The 16853-nt window shown below is 46.7% G+C and overlaps 1 protein-coding gene across 1 annotated transcript in view; it reads left to right on the top strand.

Moving 5' to 3' along the window:
• The window catches only part of DNMT1 (DNA methyltransferase 1), a 425596-nt gene that overhangs the window by 334279 nt on the left and 74464 nt on the right, over positions 1-16853 (top strand). Inside the window, exons 24-25 of the mRNA XM_069604056.1 lie at positions 13849-13939; positions 14177-14308. Coding sequence (XP_069460157.1) covers positions 13849-13939; positions 14177-14308 — 223 coding nt within the window. The remainder of the gene's footprint in view (positions 1-13848; positions 13940-14176; positions 14309-16853) is intronic.

Here is a 16853-nt window from a genome sequence, read left to right as displayed (position 1 = left end):
AAGGGCCAATCACATTATGCAGATGGTGGACAAGTTTCAACATCCCCAGTCTCCCGGCTTTCGAATTCTTAAGGTTGCTTGGCCTCATGGTCTCCTGCATTTTTTTTTTTGGTGCCAGAGGCCTGGTTGGCGATGAGATCCCTGCGGTGGACTCTCAAGATGCAGTGGTCACATTTCTCGGGCAAGATGTCGGATCCCGTTCAGATTCCACTGTCTTCTAGGATCTTCTGCGGTGGGCCAACGAAGGGAGCCTGATGAAGGAACAGTTTTGGCAACCGTGACAGTAGTGACGGATGCTTACCTCACAGGATGGGGCGCTAATGCCAACGACTTGACCGCCAGTGGTCGTTGGTATCTGGTCCAGACTCTGCATCAATCTGTTAGAGCTGAGGGCCGTCAGGCTAGCCCTGAAGGCTTTTCTGCCCTCTGTACGGGGGAAGAGTGTCCTGATCATGAGTAACACAGTGGCCATTCATTACCTCAACAAAAGGGGGGGCCAGGGGGGGGTTCGGTCACTTCAACAAAAGGGGGAGAGGGCCACTTCAATTGTGCAGAGGCAATGCAGCTCTGGTTCTGGGCAATCCAGCAGGAAATCTCACTCTCGGCAGTTCATCTGGCCGGAGATGCATGCGGCAGACGCTCTGAGCAGGCTCAGGAAGTCCTTCAGGAGATCTTCGCCCTTTGGGGAACTCTGCAAGTGGATCTCTTCACCAGTGTCAACCAGAAGTGTGAGAGATTCTGCTCAAGGGAATTTCCTCCAAGAGGAGCCTTGGGAGACGTGTTCTTGGTGGATTGGTCACTCCCACTGCTGTACGAGTTTCCTCCAGTCCCAGTCATTCCGCAAGTGTTGCAGAGGTTTGGTTCCCTCATTGCTCCGGATTGGGCCAGGTGTGTGTGATACCTGGACCTTCTAGAAATGTCCATCTGTCCTCCATGCAGTCTTCCCTACCGTGAGGATCTGCTCTCTCGCGTGTTGTGGGGGGGGGGGCGGGGTTGGAGGGGATGGGGTCAGGTTCTCCATCCAGAGTTCAAGACTCAACCTTCACGCCTGGTATCTGAAAGGTTGAGGTATAAGGATTTGGACCTCCCAGATGACGTGATGGAGGTGTATATTTCGGCCAGGGGGCCTGCAACAAAATCTCTGTACCGTTGGCGTAAGTTCTGCGACTGGTGCAGAGACCACAATGTTGATCCTTTTCAGAGCTCCATTCCTATGGTTTTTCTGTCTTACTTTCTTTGGCCCACAGGGGCCTTCAAGTGTGTGCCATTAAAGAAAGGTTACCTAGCGGCGTTGTCTATCTTAAAGTAAGAACATTCTTCAGACGAGCACTTAAAGATTGCTTTGATTTCTCAGTTTCTTAAAGGACTGACTAATGTGTTCCCTCCTGTCACCTTTCCAGGTGCCGGTTTGGGATTTGGTTTTGAAATTTCTCATGGGTGCTAGTTTGAACCTTTGCACTCTTGTCCTTTGAGATTCCTGTCCTTCAGGACTGTGTGCTTCGTTTCGGTTATTTCCGCTCGCAGTGTGAATTGCAGGCACTCATCTAAGCCACCCTTTACTGTGTTTCACAAGGACAGGGTTGTACTGAGAGTACTTCCCTCTTTTTTTCCAAAGGTAGTTTCTGAATATAATTTCAGTCAAAAGGTGCTTCTTTCAACTTTCTATCCTTCTCATCCTGGTAAGGAAGAGAAGCATCGCCATCGGTTAGATCCTAGGAGCGCTCTGAGCTTTCACATTTCTAGGATGTCCAGGGTCAGAGTGGACAATCAACTTTGTAGGATATGCTGAACACAGCTTGGGCTAGGCTGTTACCAAACAGACCTTGTCCAGGTGGATTATCTTACCATTACAGAGTGTTACTGATTGGCGGATAAGGACCCTCCTGAAGGGTTGAGTGCTCATTCCACTAGGGGCGTGGCTACTTCCACCGCCCTCCAGCTGGGTGTTCCTATTCGGAATATTTGATGCCGCTACATGGGCTTCCATGCACACCTTTGTGGCCTTTGGGAAGGTGGTTCTTTATTCCGTAATCTAATTGGGTCCTCTAAATTCTGTTCCCTCCTCCATTTACTGGTACTTTTTTGGGAGTCTGTCAAAGATGTGGAATACGTTGGACACAATCCATTTGAAGAAAGTTACTTACCAACTGGTAACATTCTTTCGACTGGATGTTCCTCCAACGTATTCCATATCGCCCTCCCAACCTGCCCCTCAGGAGAATTTCCTATGCGATTGCAGCTTCTGTTTCCGCAAGGCTAAGTGCAGTCAAGCAAGCATGAGACTTATGCCGCACGTTCTGAGGGAAGAAACTTAAACTGAGGCTACAAGCGCCGTGTGTCCTATTTATAACATCCTGTGATGTCGCCCTTGACGGAGGCCTTCGAGGGACATTAACCCGATGCCCTCTGCCGAAAAAGTTTCTGAAGTGCATAGCTGTGGACATTACATGTCAAAGATGTGGAATACGTTGGAGGGACATCCAGTCGAAGGAACGTTACCGGTTGGTAAGTAACTTGTTCTTCTTAAGACAAGGAGGGATACTTTGGATCCTTCCTAAATCTTTAATTATGAGATTAGCACACACCACCTTATGTGGAGTGCTAAGGGGATGCCTAGTATCCCCCATGATCTGCTCCTGTGACTTTCTAGTCAGTGACAGTTATGGCTGGAAGCAGTTGACATGATCTACCAAATTTTGTGCTAGTTTCTACCACAGACTGTATGTTCTAACATGGTGCCATCTTTCTTTTTTCGCAATTTCTTGTGTATTTTTTAGCCCTTCTATCATTCTGGGACCGGAGGTCTGAATGTGTGCTTTGTCTTTGGTAGATAACCTTGGGTGTCCTGCTTAGGCTCCAGTGTCTGGCAGACGAGGGAGTTTAAAACTCCTCCCCTGCTTCCTTCATACAGAGTGCCTGGATGGAACCAGTTCCCACTGCGAGGGTGGTTGGGGGGGGGGGGGGGGTGCTGTCTGTCATGATTGGGCAGCCACCCACCCCTTTCTGTAAACTGCCAGGATAGTTTGCAGAGAATGGGAAATCCAAATAAAAGGAGGTACCCGAGGCAGAAGGCAAGTCGGCCACTGGAACAGATACAAAGCTGAAGACATCCAGAGACTCCGGCAGACCCTTCCAGTAACTATGAAGCGACCACTGCTGTCTTGGTCCCGTTCTTATTGATTAAGGAGCTCCCGAGGACGGCTCCTTCCCTTTGGCTTGTGGGACCAAACAGCCTCGCAGGGAAAGCTATCCCCTGAGGTGCTGTGCCCTGCCAGAAAACCGCACATAACAGGGGACCTCTGACCGATTTGCAGTGCAATGTCTTTGCAATGCTGTTGGGGAGAATTCGTTTCTGCGCAAAATTCCCTTCAACCTTAGAGAACCCCCCACCCCCCAGCACTTTTGCTGGACTAGGACTTATTAATTTTAACCCTGGAGTGAGACCTTTTTCTCACTCATGTTTTGACCTGATTGGATTCAGTGTTTCCACTGTTTTTGGAGTCTGGCAAACTCCATAGGCATCTACTTTTTGTGTGGTGAGCACAGCACCTTCATTGAAGTGTCCTGGAGAAATGTTTTGGATTTCTCATAAGGTTTAAATGCCTTTTCTTGTGTGAATTACTGTTCCCAAGAATAGTGAAGTGAAATGGACTTTACTTTTTCTCTTTGTAGGTCCAGCAGACACAATCTAAAGTGGAGTGGTGGGGGTTACCTAGTAGCCCCTTATCCTACATTCTCATTTAACATGTTTTGTTACCCTCTACTTTAAATGGCTGATGGCAGTGGTTTAATTTTCCTACCATTGTGATTTTCTACCGTAGGCTGAACTTTCAGCTGCAGTATAGCACCCATGAGTCGCCATTTTGTCAAAATGGCGAAATAAAGACCAGGCCATTTCTTTGGTTTCATTACTCTGCGCGCCAAGCCAGGTTTAAAACCTTTGTTTTTGCCTTTGGCGGGCTTCAGTACTGAAACCTGCCTCTGGTTCCAGTGTCTGGCAGGGCAGGAAGCGAAGAAGATGGCCAATACTACCTGTCCTTAGTCTCCTTGGTTACCTGAATGGACCCAGTGCTGATTGGGTAGCTGACTGTCCTTGCATTATGGGAGAAAGAGTTAACCATTGGAAGAAACGTCCGACCTACACAAACCACTTGCTGCATTCTTCTGGACCGTTGAACTGCCTAATGAAGCCCTGCTGCTGTGCTGAAACTGCTTTTCCTAATCAAGAGATGCTCCAGAAAGGACGACTTATCTTGGGTTGGTGGGTATCAACTAACCACAAGACTAACATTGCTGGATGACCTTCCCCCAACTGGCTGTACTCTGCTGCTGGAACCGAGTGTCAGGGGTCGTGAAATCCATAGAGGGGAAATGTCTCTAAGCCGGACCTGAGCTCCAGGAAGATCCTGAGGACCATCCCAAAGCAGGACTGCTCAAGCTCGAGTCACCTCACCAGAGTGCTGGATTCATGGAGTGAAGGAACCCCAGCCAGTATCAGATCCGTGGTGGTGCAATTTTCTGCTAGCTGAAACCAAAAAGTGCTGCTGAATTGCTGTGCAGGAGTCCTCCAGACGTCCTCTTGTCCCCACAACTGAGGCCCAGGAACACAGGCTCTGCAACCAAGACAGAAGCCAGCTGGATGATCATCTAACCGAAGGCACTGTTCTAAGGGGCATTTACCTCTTTGTACCTTGCTTTTTTTCAGTTAAGACTTGCAGTAGCTGCTTTTTGTAGAGTTGTGTTCAGCTCTAACTTTCACAAGTTGAACAACTTGTTGCCCAACAGTTATTTTCTACAAGTACTCTCTAACTTTGTGCAAGACCTTGTTCTATCTAGTGCCTGAGCTGCTCCATAGGCTTTGTTCCAAATTTGGCTGTCTTGGCTCCCTGCAGACTCTTCTAACCCATTTCCTTTGATTCTTAATGTTGTTCATTGGTTGCATTGGTTTTGAACTCATTTGCTGGGAAAGGTTTTTAACTTGACTTCTTTGGGGAGATTTTAAAGTGATTGCATGCTGAGAACCTGTAAACCTTTTTCCTTCCTGAACCTTTCCTTGTTGCCAACCTCAGAATTCACTAATTGCAAAAAGTGATTTCTGATCTGCTTAGAATCAACATGCTGTGCATAGTCCGACATCCAGTGGTAACCCCAGAGTATTGCATCTTGTCTTTCCAGGATCGAAAGGGGGATGTCGACATTGGCGTGCCTGTAACACTATCCCTACGTCACATGTAGTGTACCCAAGAACCCTCACGCTTTGAGGTCCCTCAGATTGATTTTTCCACCCAGATAACTGGTCGCCCTTATGCAGAGTTCGTAAAGAACATTGCTATTGGCCTACGAACTTTGGTCGGATTATTCTATGAAGATATTTAAGATCACCCCTCCCTTGTCTCAACAGCTGTTCCAGTTTCCGCCAAAGACCTGCGAGATTCAACGGAAGGTGATCCTGTTGGCGTTGCTGATCACGTGGCTGCGCCCTCGCCGGCCTATACAGTAGGGAGTGGAGTCAGGTGGACACTTCTTTAAACTGAAAATGCCTTTCCTTTTTTCAGTTGGTCTTAGTCACTCTGTAACTTCAGCTATGGAGAGGATTTATACTTTGCCCCATTTGTAAGGGAAAATTCCCATGGAAGGACAAGCAGACCGTGTAACCAGTGCTTGCCGCTCAATCATAAAGTGGGTGTGCAGCTTTGCTTTCCAGCTATGACGGCACATAATGGTGTTGGGCAGATACCTGTGCAGTTCCCTTAGGGACCACTGCAAAAGATTTAAGACTACAGGTGTTTGGCAGTAAACCCACTTGGTAGCAGTCTGTACCACAAAGCTTCACTTGGTAGCTGTGGTGAGCAGTCAGACTTCCCTCAAGAAGAGTTAGGCAGTATATAGAGTATACACAATAGGTACAGAGATACAGTAGCACAAGCAAACACTGACCAGAGCGTTGGTGTAAAAGTATGTAGTTATTTATTTAAAGACACACTTGTAAATTACACTAGCACAAAGAGGTAAGTAAATTCAGCACAGTCACTATTATACAACCCTAATTACTTATTAGACAAGTCTTAATAAGAAACACCTTATTTTCAGACAGAGGTCTTAACATAAGATGGCACTCTAATAAGTTATTAAAAAGGGAGGGGGAAAGGCAGAGTTATGGAAGCACACAAATTTCAATACTTTTAAAAGAACCACAGTAAGGCAGGATAGGCAGAGTTCTACTGGAGAGCAAGGAAGTCAATTGCAAGGCCCACTCTTGGAGAGAGCAAGCAGAAGGGGTCCAGGTTCACACAGTGGGGTTATGCCCAAAGAGTCTTGTAGATAGTTTGCACACAAAGAATGAAATTAAAGTCAGGAAAAGTTAGCTAGGTTGTCGCAGGCCAGCCCAGCCCAGGTTAGAAAGTCGAGGCTTTACTGTCACCCGAACGATCTGTGGTACCCAGACAGAGTGGCACCACTTTTGGAGGCTTCTGTGGAGAAGCCCGCCAAAAAGTGGAACGAAGGGCTCGACTTGGGTTGGAGTCACAGAAGAGAACACAAACTCCATTTTACAATCTAGTTCTGCCAAAAAATACCAACCGGTAAATTAATATTAAATAAATAAACCGGCAGTATGTTCGAGGCTATAGGAATTAAATAATTAAAGTTGGTAGCCTCGAACAATGGGAAAAATCCCATATTCGCGGTCGAATATAAAAAGTAGTATCCACTGCCACCAGCCAAAACTCGATAGGGGGGTGCCCCCTCAAACAGACCCCGGGGCAATCGAATTTCCCCGATCAGTACGTCCACAATATGTTGGTTTGTAGTGGTTTCTGTTCATAATTTGGGACTAGTAAAGCCAATGGTGACTTTACATGCCCTTCGATGCCCTTTGTGGATCGCTACGACACCCCTGGGTTACGACACGGAGGGTGCTGTGTAACCCACATAAAAAAAACACATGAAACCCTATGGAGTAAAAGACCCTATGGCCCATAAAACACATGCAAAGACAAAGGAACACCTCAAATCATGTCTTAAGAGTGGGAGTAAGAGTCTCTCTTAGCAGGAAAAAAAAATAAACCCCAAAAATCCAGCAAAGCTGCTGGGCGACTCAATAGGTTTGGGAAATTAGCCTTTACAGATAATTCTCCCTAACAAGTGGGATGAGGTAAAGGCCCTGGCAGAGTCGGCGCCAAAGCCACTAAAGGCCAAACTTCCCTTCTGGCTGCCGAAGGCAGAGCTACAGCAGGCGTCCTCCTAAAAAATAACTTTGTTGCAGCCAACAACGCTGGGCGTGTAATTGCAGAAGCCACCATTTTTTAAAACGGCATGCCTGGCTTAGACAGTCAAGCTTTAAACTTGGGATTCAAGCTGCCCAACTAAATATGCCAGTCGAGCGGAATGTTTTTGGAAAGGCAGTTGAAGATGCTCTCAAGTCCGCCAAGGATGAAACCCTTAAATCCCTTGGCCAAACAACAGCGCTAAAGAGGTGGTAGTCATTTGCATCGTTTTCGGGGGCAAAATGCCTAGAGGAACCAGATGCAACCAAAACCAAGGTTCCTCTTGGAATACCAAGCGACCCAGGGTTACCCCAGAGGTCAGCACAGGGCCCACGGAAGAGGCTCCCCCACCAGAGGTGGAGAGACGCCCTCCAAGCAATGACACCCTGCTCCGGGTCCCCTCCCCAGTCCGGGGACGAATCCTTTTTCACCCACGCATGGGTGGGTATAACATCAGACAAATGGATGACTGGGGGGCCGGGGATGCCTATTTTCATATCACAATGTTCCCAGCGCACAGAAGATTCCTGCAGTTCAAAGTAGCAGACAACACTATCCTTTCAAGGTGCTGCCCTTCGTAATAGCCTCGGCTACAAAGGTGTTCACCAAAGTACTGGTGGTGGTGCCAGCGCACTTACGCAGGGAGTCCATCCCAGTGTACCCTTACCTGGACGACTGGCTGATCACGGGAGAAAACTACCATCTTTGCAGAGTAAACACATAAAGGACAATAGACCTTCTCTTCCAATTGGCCTTCTCGATAAATGAGTCAGTCTGATACCAAACGCATCAAAACAATTCGTAGGAGCTGTATTAGATACAGGGACAGGCTTAGCCTACCCATCTTTGGAAAGAGTGCAAAATATGCTTCAGCAAATAACCCAGTATCAAGCCGGTCTCCGGGTAAGTGTACGCAAAGCAATTTGCCTGCTAGATATGATGGCATCATGCATTTACGTAGTCCCCCATGCTCACCTGCCACCAATGCAGGAATGGTTGGCGAAACAATGGCCTCAGGCAAGTGGTCAGTGGGACGATCTAGTGGTTGTTTCGCCAACACTGGTTCAGAACTTATGCTGGTGGTCAAGGGAAAATCTACTCAAGGGGAAACCCTTCCACAAACCGGAAGCACAAGCTGTCACAACACTCCTCCCTTTTCAGGTGGGGGGCACACGGCCTGTGGTCACAAGTGACTGCACAGAAACGCTTAAACGTTCTGGAGTTATTGGTAGTCCTCAAGGCCCTACAGCCCTTTGAAGAACACCTAACGAACCTGTCAGTACAAGTCCTAACAGACGGCACCACCGCAATGTTCTATGTCAAAAAGCAGGGAGGTACACACTCCAAAAAATATGGAAGTGGGCACTCAAATGCGGGATGTACCTGTCCTCCCAACAAGTTTCAAGGATACTGCACACTAGCGGACTCTCTCAGCAGAGACTCTCTACCAAAAGAGCACGAGTGGAAACTACACAGATGTCGTAGACCACATCTTCTCTTTGGGAATACCCCTCTAGACTGGTTTGCTACAAAAGAAAACAAACCATGCCCAGACTTTGCATCCAGGTTCCCACAGCCACACACCAAGGGGAATGCCCTATGGATGAACTGGTCAAGGAAATTTGCTTACGCTTTTCCCCCTGACTCCATTAACCGGATAGTGAAGAAAATACACAGGGAACAGATAACTCATCCTAGTTGCTCCTATGTTGGCGAGACAACCGTGGTATCCACATCTGCGAAAGCTGGAGATGTGCGATTCCCATCAAGCTCCCGTATCCGGTCAACCTGTTGACTCAACACAGGGATCAACGTTACACCCATAACCTCACTCTCAGACTTCAGGAGCCATGCTGCCAAGTTCAGAGTTCGGACACCTTATTCTCCCACAACGGTGTATGGACATCCTAAAGGAAGCACGGAAACCAGACACTGCTATTTCCACAAGTACAAGAGATTCGTCATTTGCTGCCAATCTAAACAGATCAACCCCATAGTGTGCCGTCTCAATCCTTACTTGCATGCTCAACCTGTTGGATTAAGGGTTGGTCTTTAATTCTCTTAAAGTCCACCTAGCAGCTTTATTAGCATACATCACCTCTCAAAGTAAGATCTCATGGTGGAAAGTGCCAGTCGTCAAAGCTTTCATGGAGGGAGTGAAAAGAATACATACTCTAGTCTCTAACCCACCCGCCTGGTTGGGATCTAAACGTAGTACTAGCAAAACTCACGGGACCCCCCTTTGACCCTTTGCAGCAAGCTACCCTTAGAAACATTACCTATAAAACTGCCTTCTTAGTGGCTATCACTTGCGTAAGAGTCAGCGAGGTCCAAGCCTTGTCAGTGCAAGACCCCTTCTTTGTCATCCATAAAGACAAATTGGTTTTACGGGCTCACCCTAACTTTTCACCTAAATTTATTTCAGAATTTCACGTAAACCAGTCTATTGAGCTCCCGGCCTTCTTTCAAAAGCCAACTAGCTCAGCTGAAGTCAAACTCCACACTAGATGTGAGGAGAGTGGTTCTCTACTACATAGATGAGACCAAACCGCTTGGGGAAACTGATCAACTGTCTCCATGGCTACAGGCAGACAAGGAGAGCGCGTTTCTAAAAGGGCCATCTCCAAATGGATAATCAAATGCATAGTTATGCTGTTCATTATCAAACAAAACACTGCCTTCTACACCCAAAGCCCCCTCCACAAGGGGCACTGGGGCTACGTTAGCCTTTCTTGCAAACGTACCATTAGACAACATTTGCAGAGCAGCTACATGGACCTCGGTTCACACCTTCACTCAGCACTACTGCATTGACACACATTCCAAAACGGATGCTCAGGTGGGACAAGCGGTTTTAAAACCTATTTGCTGCTACTCCTTCTCACAACCCACCACCGTCTCATAACACTGCTAATCTATGCATGGCATGTTATCTAAGCAGTTTACACAAGCAACAGAAGGAATATATTACTTATAGTATTTCTGGTGCTTATCTGCTTAGATTCACATGCGCCCACCCTTCCTCCCCAGAGAGAAGGTGCATAGATGTTTACTTGAGCTTTCCATGTATGTATCTGTTTGGGAACTCTGTACTGCAGATTAATGGAAGAACGTCTGAGGTCCCTTTTCCCGCCGTCAGCCTTAGTCCTTGATTAACAGGGTTTGCAGGTCCAGCAACTCTCCTGTCTCTTTAGCTGGTACAAGGACTTGGATGAAGAATGCAGAACGATGATGCTGGACCCCTCAAGGACTGAACTAAAGTAAGCTGTTTCGGACGGTGGTCACTGCAGCACGGCGACGGAAAGCGACATGCTTGTCGCAGTCGGACTTTCCCTCCTATTTCAGGTCCCCCTGATGCTAGGACTCTGAACTGCTTAGATGTCTCCTGACGAGCTTAGTATCTTCCAAGTTCCAGGCCTCAATGCGGAACAGCGACGTCGACAGCATGGTAGCCCAAACTTGGAGCTGGTCGGCCACAGGGCAGGGTACCGAGCAGACAGCTGGAATGACGGTTTCCTCCACTCCACGGGTCGCAGCTCCCTTTGCAGGACTGCTGAATATCAATGGCAAGAACGGACTCTTCCAGGACAGCAGCAGAAGTTTGTTGCAAGCCCTCCTTCAGACGGGTCACTGGTCTCCTCACTCGGCTGAGACGGGGATCTTGGCTCCTTCTCCAGAATCTCTCCTGAGTGGGTGCTGGGGTCCTCTTTTTATCCCAAAAGCCAGGTAAGAGCCGAAACTTCCACTAGCAGAACTAGCCCCACACCCAGCAGTGGACCAATCTGGACCACTGGTGGGAACACTTATCCAGAACACTCAGACACACTAACCAGTTTGTAGATTGGGACCCAAATGTCCCAATCCACAGAACCATAATTACACGGGAGCCAAAGCAATGTTTGAATCACTGATTGAATATGCTGTAGCCAATATGTACATAAATGTGGGTAAAACATAAGATTATGGCTTTCTTCTTGTGAAGCTGCTAGATTTCCAGACTGCTCTTGGAAAGATGGACTACATAGTATCTTATCCCTACTTCGGCTTAGGTGACCGGTAGTAAGATTTACAAGATTGTGGCTATTAAGAAAATCAAGGCCCTTTGTGTGACCCAGCTAATATGTAATTTTGCTAAGAATACTGCTGGGTTCTCCTTGGAGGGAATTATACTCTATAAACAACCCCAATGGTGTTATATGGCTTGGAAGCTTTGTCCTTTGAGACCTGCAATGGCTGTGTCATATTGAAGGAGCCTTTTGGAAACGTATCCTAAGGCTGGGTTTGTCTACCCCTATGGAATATTTAAGGCTAGAGTGAATTGCTCATTAGAGCCCTGTTGCACATCACAATTAACACACGCCCAAAATGTAAATTGCTTGCACTACTCGATACAGGTGTTATGCCTGCTACTTGCCGAGGCACAGACCGGTTTAATGTGTTGGCAATGAGTTTGAGGATATTGGCCGCCACCCAGATTTTACTAGAGGGCCTAATTACCAAATCGTTAAACTCATTTTTAAACACAAAGTTAAACAATGAGACTGGGCTAGTAATTAAAGCCATTTAGTCTCTCAGAAGTATGTATCCAGAGTGGTCCATGATTACTTGAAACCTCAGATACTTGGTCCCGAGCTTTTGACTAAGAATGCGTATAAATCAACTACCAACATGTGTATCTGGTGTATTGAAGACGGCAAAACATTTATTTACAGGATGTTCAGTATTGAGCTCTGAATATCTTGGGTCCCATAGTTCATTGCTATGAGTCTATAAAAGAGCTCATTTTGAGGTTGTCTTAATGTGGACACTGAATATGCACTTTATTGACTGGATTGTTATAAGTGATTGTCAATCTAAGTAATTCTTTGTTATATGGGAGCAAATTGTTCTTTTCTGATGTCTTTAAGCTGGGGTAATTTTAGCCTGTCGGTTTTAAATTGCTTACTAATTGGATAATGGACTTTTATGACCGACTAAGTGATTACAGATGGACTAATCTATATTGATAACTTGGAATAGGAAAAGTTATACTGGGGCCACAAATAGAAATGTAATGCACCTGCTAATGTGTATAGTAAATTTGTTTTATGTAATTTTTTAATATTAGAATTTTGTAAATCCTTTTAGAACTGTATACAAATAAAATGTTTAACCTTTTTTAGCTTCTGTCTTGCTCCTGTTTTATAGTTTTATTTCGGGGAGCTGTCAGTTGGAATGATTTTCATTTACACTGTGGGGAGTCTGACAATGCCATGCAGGGCATTTGTCTTGGAGTGTAAATATACATTACTATTGGCGGTCCCCTTTTCCTCCCCACTCGTTGCAGTTTTGAGTTAACTGCAAGGTATAGATCCTACATTTAGCTGTTGTGGGAAGGGTGTGCCTAGACCCTTTACTTTTTTGTATTTAGTATAAAACAGTTCAATTAAGTAGAAGCTTGTGTGGACTTTACTGTACATATCCAGCCTCACTTGAGTGATGCCTTACCAATCTGTCAGCTACGCATAAAGGCTGGTTTAGCTTTGGCTCCTTGTTTTTCCATTGGGACCAAGAATTTCCCAACCGTTTCAGAGGGTTGTAGAAAAATATGCCCAACTAAACAACTAAAGAAATGGCATTGAACTTGTATCCCACTTAATGTCGGAGACCAGCCTCAAAGAGAAGGACCAGGATTCAAGCCCATGAAGCTCGGTCTTGCTTCCAAGATCAACGCATTGCTCCTGATCATTGCTCCTGAGCTATCCTTCCCAAACACTAGATATGGGAATCTATTACCAATCCTATGGAAATGCTCCTGGGTAGTGTAGCCAAAAAATAAAATATCGGTGCCACTGCCCTACTTGACACTTAAAGCATGTCAGCCAAGAGTGGTGCTTGGCACACCTGCCCTAGTAGCAGGAAGGCCTAAGAGCTGAACAAAGTTTTAAGCTGTAAAGGTGGTTTAACCAGCAGCAAAGGTAAAGTTCCTAAAACCGAATATCCAGCAAAATGAACTAGGTTAGCAAAATGGACTCCCCTGATAGGTAGGGTGTCCCTGAAGTTGTCATTTGCGCTAGGCAGACAATCAATGCTTCGCTGAAGTGGGAGCACTACTGTACAATTTGCACACAATAGAATGTCCCTACAGTAGTGCTGAAGAGAAGTTCTGCGTAAAACATCTGCTGCATTTCAGAGTGGAGGGGGGTGGCGGGCGCAGCGATAATAACCAACCTTGTAGGGCAGCTGCACATGAGGCAATCCAAAGGTTTGGGGGGGAGGGGCGCACTGGTTGCCAACAGAGGCCCATAAAGGAAGATTATTTCAGGAATTAATCGCACTGTCATTGGCACGATTTGGGACTTTTACATGAACTCCGGTTGATAATGTCATGCGTTTATACAGAGATTTCTCCCGCATGTGGTCTCTTGCAATTCGTCCCTATCCCTCGGGCTAGAGGGCTTGAAATCTAGGATATTGAAATTACAATTGGCAGGTAAGCAACAGATTTTGCTTTGATCATTTGCTTAACCTGAATAAAATGTTGTGGGCAGCCAAGATGGCTTTAAAACTGTTTTTGAATGTGCCTTTTGTGGTCTGTCTTCAGGCGTACAATGCGAAGACCAAAAGCTTTGAAGATCCTCCCAACCATGCCCGAAGTGCGGTGAACAAAGGCAAGGGGAAAGGAAAGGGCAAAGGTTAGGATCTTTTTACTTTAAGATCTGAAGTGAGCTTACATTGTCTCGAATTAAATGTTTTGATGTCTAATGTAGTTATTGCTAGTCCCTTTGCTTGCTGTTATTGATCCTTGGTGGTGTGCATGGCTGCGCTCCGGCTTTCATTTTATTTTTGTATGGGAGGGATATTTTCCTTGTGGCACCCATCCTGTCTTTGGAAGGCGCCCCATTCTTGACTTGGTGATTATTTCTCCACAGGGAAAGGCAAAGGAAAATCTTCATCGAGTGAACAGAATGAGCACACAAATGGGGAGGATAAACTGACCAAGCTGCGCACCCTGGATGTCTTCTCTGGCTGTGGCGGCTTGTCCGAAGGCTTCCATCAAGCAGGCAAGCATACCTTTCAATGGCTGAGCTAGGATTTAGTAAAGTGTGCAGCTCCATTTCTGAAAATCCTTGGGTGTACAGTATCTAGACTAGCTTCTAATTGTACAGTATTTCATAGTGGACTTTCTGTTTATGATTGGATAAGTACCTGGAGCACTAGGAAGATCAACCTTTTGGTGGTAAGCAGGGGGCGCTTAAAGTGTTCGCCGGATAGCAGTTATAGCTTCACTCTTTTCACTCTTACGGAAGATGGTTGAATTATGTTTACATGTGCATACAAAGTAATGTTCCAGTACTCATCAAAAGCAGGGGGTTCTAGTCTCATCAATTTTTAGCAACAAAATGCATATGGTTATTTGTGGATGAGGTGTATAAATGGTTGTGGGGTTAGTAAGGGGGGAGTGTATGGGGGGGGGGTCCTTCCGCCCTGCATTTTGCCACAAATGCTGTCTGCACACAAATGACAATGTTATGTAAATGTTAATAGAACTGTACTGTCACAAAGCATTGCTTTCAACATTTGGAATTCCAGTATATGGGTGTTGTCCAGCTGCAAGCATGAAGGATCCTTGCCTGCCCAGTGGCGTAACTGTGGCCCCCGCAGTCCCATGCCATTGTCATGGGGGGAGGAGGGGGAACACGGCCCCTCCCAGCAACATCACTGTGCTGCTGCACTACAGTGGGCTGCGCCGCCTGGGCTGGCAGCGGTCAGTGGTGAAGACTTCAGTTAGTCAGGAAGGCATGTGCAACAGTGGCACATTGCCGAGGCGAGCTGGAGCTCACGGCGCATGCGCAGTTGTGGCAAGCCCTGCCTCCACACGTGCCACGAGTTTTCAGAGGAGAGCCGCACCCTGACACTACACGCTGAAGGAGCAAGTGGGGTGTCTAGTCAGTCGCCCGCCTGTGTCGGACAGGATCGGGAGTCAGGACTCAATCGGGACTTCACTTTTTTTTTTTTTTTCCTTACCTTGAGGTTAAGTCATTTTGAATTGAACTACTGCAGGCTGGCAGACAGGCACTGCCTTGTACTGGTGCATCGTGCCAGGCACTGCCAGCATCATGCGTTCGGCTGGCTGCTCAGCTGCTGCTGTCTCTGAGCAGATTGTGTGGTTTCACACTCCGACTGGGGGTGGGGGGGGGGGGGTGGCTGAGGTGTCGTCCTGGGCTAGGAGGTTGAACGTGTCTTTTGTTTACTTCAGTGTCCTGTGAGTTTGATTCTATAAAGTCCTCAGTCGTGGTTAGGGGTTAGGTGATGGTATCTTTTATAACGGAAGATGAAAAGTGAACATTTGCTTCGCGTTTCTTCTTGTGCTTTGACTCTGAGGTGAAATCCCCAGAAAAAGGTCCCCTCCACATAAGCATGGAAGTGTTTGTGCGGGGGGGTACGTATATGGGTCGCTAGTATGACCTGACAGTAATGACGGTGTCGGGAATGAAGAGGCCAAACGGGATGTGAGGTGGAAAAACTTAGGCCACAAGCATTATTTTAGTACAAGCCATGGTGCCAATGAAAACCAACCATATCATATAATAAGAATATATTTTGGGGACATGGGGATCAGGTGAGCGGGGGGCCATGGGGATCAGGTGAGCGGGGGGCCCTACCCCGCCGCCCTTCATACTCCAGCTTGACATTTGCTGGACCAGCGTGTGAGCTGTTGGTGTATTCGATGGACCCAGCTTGTGAGCAGTGTCTTTCTTACATAATTGGCTTAGCAGTAGGTCTTCCCTGCTTTTACTTGTCTTTTCTGTGTGGGGTGGAGAGGCATGTGCTTGTTGAGGTGTTATTTGCCATCCTCGGAGGTGGTTTATAGACCTTCCACTTGCGTCCCACCTGATCCGGGTTTGGGACTTGTGCCCTTCCATGCTCAGAGGGACTTCTTTCTGTTCTCTCGGCTCATGATCCACTTAAGTTTGAAACCCCTTCTGCGATATTCCTGCATTTGATACTGCTTGGAGTGGGTTCTCTTAGCCCTTGCGTTTGTATGATCCTGTGTTTTAATGTTTTATTTTTTGTAGGCGTTTTAGCCTTTGTGTTTAACACTTTGGTGTTAAAATTGGCTTTTTCCTCGTGATCTGCTTGTGTTTTTGAACCTACAAGCTCTTATGTTGGATTATTTCTTCGGGGGTGGGTTCTTGGAGCCCCCCCCTGCTCCGGATCCACTTGTGGTATGAGACCCCTTCTACACTTTTATTTGATTTTTCCAACGGGGTGGGTTCTTAGAGCCTTACTAGGAATTTTCCCTGCTCGTGATCCACTTGTTTTGAAAAAAAAACCTATGCGTTTTTATTGGCTTATTGCCCTCGGGGGTGGGTTCTTTGAGCCTAATTGCATGGAAATGCTGGACAGGTTTGTTTCACGTTCAGAACAACCTACACCAAAGAGGCCAAGGGATGAGACCTATGGACCCCCAAAGCTAAGTTTCCAAGACTTTTTTTAAACCCTCTTTAGAAGAGTATATGTACAATTACGACCTAACAGAGGATGACATGCATGCTGATACCCAGGATGAGGAATTCCTCAACCCTGAGAACATGCATGAGCCCA

Source organism: Ambystoma mexicanum, chromosome 3q, assembly GCF_040938575.1.
Source record: "Ambystoma mexicanum isolate Mex_15411 chromosome 3q, UKY_AmexF1_1, whole genome shotgun sequence".
In the NCBI taxonomy this organism is placed as follows: Eukaryota; Metazoa; Chordata; class Amphibia; order Caudata; family Ambystomatidae; genus Ambystoma; species Ambystoma mexicanum.
The sequence above is the reverse complement of the archived record's forward strand: the minus strand, read 5'-3'. Positions and strand labels throughout refer to the sequence as shown.